General features: G+C 50.6%; 1 protein-coding gene across 1 annotated transcript; it reads left to right on the top strand.

Annotated features, from left to right (window-relative positions):
- Positions 1–5,605: 5,605 nt before the first annotated feature.
- LOC307073701 (gap junction alpha-8 protein-like) lies at positions 5,606–6,895 on the top strand (the record flags this gene model as incomplete). Its single annotated transcript, XM_079733630.1, has 1 exon — positions 5,606–6,895. One exon carries the CDS (start codon positions 5,606–5,608, stop codon positions 6,893–6,895), a length of 1,290 nt encoding a protein of 429 aa, XP_079589756.1.

Raw genomic sequence — 6,895 nt, forward strand, 5'->3', positions numbered from 1 at the left:
GCTCAACATGGCCGCCGCCGCCTGCCCGCCCCCGCCCCGGTCCGGACGCCATGTGCTCCGCGGCCACGCCCGCCCCGAGCACCATGCCGCCGTCTTGGTTGTTTTCTTTTTGGGTTACGATGAGCGGCGGGGGCTGACCAATCACCCTCTGCCGCTCGTAGATCAGTACCGGGGTCAGGTCTTCATCAGAGGGTCGTGCTTGAACCGCCGGTCAAAGCTCTGGCAGAACTGTCCACCTATTGGTCGCTGCGGTTAGAAACGTCTCGAATGACTTCTCCTTTCTTAGACTCAGGCAAGGGACCAGTTCCTTCTACAGGAAGGCCTCCTCTAGGGGAGCTATGGTACCGTCCAGGACTGGTTAGCCGCTGAGCTACGGTCCACAGGGAACTTTAACCACCGCTCATGATTGTGAAGCGGGTTTCTTGGCACATATAGCCCTGCATCGTCTTAGAATGTGTAGAACAGCTAGCGTTCAGAGACCTTCCACTAGAACAGACGGAGCAGGAAGTTGTTTGGTGTCTGGGACGTCCCATACAGCTGACCCTCAGTGAGGGACAGAGACATCAAGGTCTCTGAAGACAGTCACGGCTCATTACGATTCATGTGAACATGTGAGAAGGTGTTAGTGACCCCTCCCTTGGTAAAATAAATGCTCTTTGAATTAGACACGTTAAAATGGGAAATATTTCCATTTAGCGTGAGGACTCAGATGTGTGAGGTAGCTGAATCACTAAATGTTTAATTTATTTAAAGTGTTTTCCGTAAACGCAGATCTCTCTGTTGTGTCTTGAAAACATGGAACAATTCTGGGAGTTGGCTGTTGCAAAGGAAATTAATTGTATATGTGTTATAATCGGTTGCAATAAACATGACCTGCTGTTTGTCATGTAATTGTTGAGTCTGTTTGCTAAATATCTTTATCCAGCGTTTCCTCCGGAGAAAAGCTTTTCAACAGTTTAGATAAATAGCCAAACATAAGCCTTCCCAAGTATGTGGGTGGTTCATCCAAGTCTTGAAGAAACTCCACGCTTGTACATACAATGATGTTGGGTTTTATAGTGCCAGCACTCTCATACCAATCCTGGATGCCCACATCCTGTGGTTTTACTTTCACATCGCATACATCGACGCAAACGGAGGAATTAGCACGCCTTTAAGCTACAGCCGCGTCAACGGAAAGTTTGAAACACCAAAACACTTGCACCGTAATGGGTTTGGATGTACTTTGAAGAGCCTGAGGTCATTCCTCATTTACACCTTTTAGGCAAATAGTGAAACAGTGATTGGCATGTTTACAGTATAACCCTGAAACATCACTAAATATAGGACATGTGTGTGGGTAGCTCTACACCCCCCTGTCTGTCTTACACAAACACAGACACACACAGACACTAGCACACACATGAATACACTCACACACTAGCACACACATGAATACACATACAGGCACACACGCACACACACACACACATAGCAGGCAGGCTTGCTCGCACATGCTTGCATGTGCGCACACCTACACACACACACACACACATACGCACTCACACATACACAGACACAGACACACACACACACACACACACACACACACACAAACCAATGGCTGGCACGCTCCCACGTTTATTAAACTAGGTTCAACTTTTGTATCAACAACATTCATCAGTTTCCTAACAGGTTATTTCAAATTTCCCAACCTGGACAGACACTTGTTGAAACAGAAGCAGTTTCTGGCAAATGCTTCGTGCAACAAAATGATTGTTCATTGTGCGGGCCATTCTGATCGAGGGTCGGGTGCTCGGCCATCTCTGTGTGCTTTCACTCGGCCTGAGATTCTTTACATTCCTACTGCGGTGCCACACAGACGATCAAACACCGACATGGGACCGTCCACATCCACGGCCTCCCCACTCCAGGGACAAACTACAGGTAGCCACAGCCTCCCGCTCCACAGACAAACTACAGGTAGCCACGCCCTGCCGCTCCACGGACAAACTACAGGTAGCCACGCCCTCCCGCTCCACGGACAAACTACAGGTAGCCTTCTGGTTCTCTGCCCTCATGGCGCTAAGGACCGGTCGGTCAAACCAATCCACCTCAAACATCTGCTGCCAATATCATTAGTTGAAATTGCTTCCTTGTGCCGATTCTATTGAAGAGCGTTTAGCGTTCAGCTCGCCGTGAGTGTAGAGGAGGGCGTTCCAGCACGATGCTCCACGGCCGGGTGATACTGTTGGCAGCAGGAGTCTTTCCAAACGATGTTGGTAACGGCTGTGAGAGAAGCCAGGAGAGACGGAGACAGACCATGCATCCAGTCAGCCACCACAACAGACCAGACCTATTCACACACACTCGTCCACACAATAAGAAACATTCAACCATTCAGACACACACATACATCCATTCAGACACACTCATCCACACAATCAGAAACATTCACCCATTCACACAGGCACACTCATCCACACAAACAGAAACATCCAACCATTCACACACACAATCAGAAACATTCACCCAATCAGACACGCACTCGTCCACATAATCAGAATCATTCACCCATTCAGATACACACTCATCCACATAATCAGAATCATTCACCCATTCAGATACACACTCATCCACATAATCAGAATCATTCACCCATTCAGATACACACTCATCCACATAATCAGAATCATTCACCCATTCAGACACACACATTCATCAAGCACTACTCTGAGGAAGGGTAAGCTGCCTCATGTGTTATTCAAGAGGTAGTCCAGGAAGGGAATCCTTCTGAGCCCAGACCGCTTCTCTCTGCTTTACAGGTGCTGTGGGTACCAGTCGAGAGCTGTGAAGACAGAGGGCAGGAAGAGCAAGACTCCCTCTCTGCTCCCTCCCTCTCTATGCTTCTCCACCAATGAGAAGCATTGGAATTCAGGCACCTTTGAATGACCGGCAAAGTGGATTCCGAGAACCAATCACGGAACAGATGTCCTTATTGGTCAGAAATACAGAGGAAGCCGGCGTCAGATTGAAACAGATATTCTCACAGTTCAATCATAAACAGCTGATGAATGTCAATCCATTTCTAACAAATAACAGTCAATTTGTTCAGACAAATAAACTTTATTGCCAGTTACATTTTTCTGCTCCATACTTTTTGTTCACCTTACAGCATTTAGGGTTTTAATGAAGAGTGAGTGACCAGGTCACAATAAAGGAGTTAGATAGTGAATAGGACCAACGGGTCCAATAACCTTTATATTATTAGTGCTGCAAGCAGCGCTCAGCTATTGTTCTTCTTAGGCTTTATTCTTTCTTTCTTTCTTATTCTCTACAAATTTTGGGACCCTACTCCTTCCACAATTTTCCCCCTAGAGACTCCATTCCACTTTTAGAATGTTCATAGTAGCTTGGAATCGCACACTACTATTCAAAATTGTTAAATACTTTGAACATTGTAAATTATTATTTTGTAATGGAAGTCAATGGGATGAGGGCAAAGTCGTACGGCCATTTTCTGACCCTTCAATTAATTCAGACTTCATAACTTCGTACATTTTTAACTCTAAACCTTTGTTCAAATGTTTAGCACACTTTGATCTTCAAATATGTAAGATTCAAACAGATTTTCCACATAATTAAGACTTTTTTCAGAATCATCAGTTTAATTTCATACCGGCTTCATATATTTTCAGTTAGTCTGATGGACGTTGAGGCTAGAGCGTGATGACCTTCTCGATGACGCTCTAGCCAGAGGTGGCTATTTAGCGATAGCCCAAGGCGGCTGTCACAAAAACTAACTATTGCGAATGTTCCAGAGCCTAACAACGTCAATATTCAACCTAGAAACACAATACTAAGTATAAACGGTTACGGTATTTCTTGTTTCACTAGCGCTGAAATTATCAATCGATTGAAAATATGATTTTCATATATCAGGCGTTTGTTTGCGGGGACCGCGATCATATGGCCAGAGGCTGGGGGCTTCCTCCATATCCGGTGTACTTCCGGTAGAAGCTAAATGCTGACAACAATACTTAAAACGATATTTTTCATGTCACGCTATCTACAAAAACGATGTGTCATATGAAAGCGGTATAAGCCTCATCATTTTGTGTCAATAACCCACTTTTCTTACTTAAATTACTATCACACACACACACACACACACACACACACACACACACACACCCACACACACGCACACACACACTTGATTCAACCATTTCAAACTTTATCAGAACAGCTCAGCTATTCTATATTTTATCTCAAATGTGTTCAATATGTATGTAGGTAATTGTTTAACTCAACCAGTTTACATTTTTTATGGTGTGCTTATGTATATGTATATGTGTTTGTGTCTGTAAATGTGTGTATATGTGTGTGTGTGTGTATGTATGTATGTTTGTGTATCTATGTATGTATGTATGTGTATGTATGAGTGTGTGTGTGTGTGTGTTTGTGTGTACGTTTGTGTATGTGTAGCATTGCTCTGTGTGTATCTCATACAGTACACTCGTACATGTGTACTCCGTGTGATTGATGTGTGTGTGCGTGCCTGTATACGTCTGTGCGTGCATTAGTGTGTGTGCACTAAGTTGATATAGCGAGCAGCGTGGTTGCGCTCTGTGAGTGTGTGTGTGTGTGCGTGCCGTGTGTGTGTGTGTGTACTCGGTGCCCTGGCCGCACGGCGGCGGCGTCCATGTTGGTATGACCGCCCGGGGGTCTGCTCCCATACGCCGCCGCCCCCCCCCCCCCCCCCCCCCAGGCGGTCCTTTGTTCGCGCGTCACTCCGGCGCCCCCAGAGAAAGGCCGTCTGGCACCAAGCTTAAATATTGCAGCACACTAAAAAGCCACCATCAGAGCCGGTTCATCTGCTCAGTGGGGCGGCAAGGACAGGGCTTTAGGTGGGAGAGAGGGCAGCGCAGAGTTCACTCCCCCCCCGACGGCCACACACTAACGGGACACCACTCAACCTCGCCGGAGCCGCAGCTGTGGCAAGTGGCCGACCGTACCCGAGTTCGCAGTAACCTCCGCACAGACCAGGGACTTTATCCGTTATTCTCCTGAGCTTGTTTGGGTGGAGGCGGGCGGGGGTGTCCGCGGCCGGGCGCGGGGGGGGCGGTGTTTTAGGAGGGGCGCCTCCACTTTGGGACGCGCTTCGGTTAAAGTTTCACTTTATTCACACACTCTGAGGTTTGGTCATTTTGGGGACGCGTTTCGGTTAAAGTTTCACTTTATTCACACACTCTGAGGTTTGTTCACTTTGGGGACGTGCTTTGGCTAAAGTTCACTTTACTCGGTTTGGTAAAAGGCAGTGAATGGGCTTTAGGTGTGGGAGGAGATGCTTTGCGGGGGGTTGGTTGTTGTTTGGCCGTGATTAGGGTTAGGCGTTTTTACGGCCATTTTGCTTTTGTAACAAGTGTTCCGACCGAATCGACGCGGCCGCATCAGAAACGGGTTCAGGGCGGATTCTGCTGAGTTTAACTTTACCCCCCACCTCCCCCCCCACCCAGTTTACGATTCTCACCCCTTTTCTCTTTTCCCCTCCCCCTTACCTCCCCCACCCTATATCCCTCCTCCGCCCTACCCTCCCTTTACTCTGCAGTGCTACGGAGCGACCATGGGCGACTGGAGCTTTCTGGGGAACATTCTAGAGGAAGTGAACGAGCACTCGACGGTGATCGGCCGGGTGTGGCTCACCGTGCTCTTCATCTTCCGCATCCTGATCCTGGGGACGGCGGCCGAGTTCGTGTGGGGCGACGAGCAGTCCGACTACGTGTGCAACACCAACCAGCCCGGTTGCGAGAACGTGTGCTACGACGAAGCCTTCCCCATCTCCCACATCCGCCTGTGGGTGCTGCAGATCATCTTCGTGTCCACGCCGTCGCTGGTGTACGTGGGGCATGCCGTGCACCACGTCCACATGGAGGAGAAGCGCAAGGAGCGCGAGGAGGCAGAGCTCAGCCGCCAGCAGGAACTGAGCGAGGAGCGGCTGCCGCTGGCGCCTGACCAGGGCAGCGTGCGCACAACCAAGGAGACAAGCACCAAGGGCAGCAAGAAGTTCAGGCTGGAGGGCACTCTGCTGAGGACGTACATCTGCCACATCATCTTCAAGACGCTGTTCGAGGTGGGCTTCGTGGTGGGCCAGTACTTCCTGTACGGCTTCCACATCCTGCCGCTGTACAAGTGCAGCCGCTGGCCCTGCCCCAACATTGTGGACTGCTTCGTGTCGCGCCCCACCGAGAAGACCGTCTTCATCATCTTCATGCTGGCCGTGGCCTGCGTCTCGCTCTTCCTCAACTTCGTGGAGATCAGCCACCTGGGCCTGAAGAAGATCCGCTTCGTGTTCCGCAAGCCGGCGCAGGCCCCGGCGCCCGGGGAGGCCTCGGCGCCGCCCGCGCTGCTCCAGGGGAAGCTGCCCCTGGCGCTGCCGGGCCTGCAGAGGGCCAAGGGCTACAAGCCCCTGGAGGAGGAGAAGGCCGCCCACGTCAGCCAGCTGTACCCGCTGGCCGAGGTGGGCATGGAGGCCGGCCGCCTGGCACCGCCCTTCCACGGCCTTGAGGAGAAGGAGGAGAAGATGCTGCACCTCTCCAAGGCTTACGAGACGCTGCCCAGCTACGCCCAGACCACCGAGACGGGCAGCGTGACGCTCATCCCCGAGTCCGAGCCGGAGCAGGAGGTGGCGGCGGAGGTGGTGCCGGAGGCGCCGGTGCCGGTGGTGGCGGTGGAGGAGGAGGCGCCGGTGGAGGAGGTGGTGGAGGAGGTGGTGGAGGAGGTGGTGTCCGGGGAGGGTGGAGATCCTCTGATGGACGTTGGGCTGGAGGCGGCGGATACGATAGAAGACACGAGACCGCTGAGCCGTCTGAGCAAAGCCAGCAGCAGGGCGAGGTCAGATGATCTGACTGTATGA

Source organism: Pollachius pollachius (genome assembly GCF_949987615.1).
Source record: "Pollachius pollachius genome assembly, chromosome: 3".
NCBI classification, from domain to species: Eukaryota; Metazoa; Chordata; class Actinopteri; order Gadiformes; family Gadidae; genus Pollachius; species Pollachius pollachius.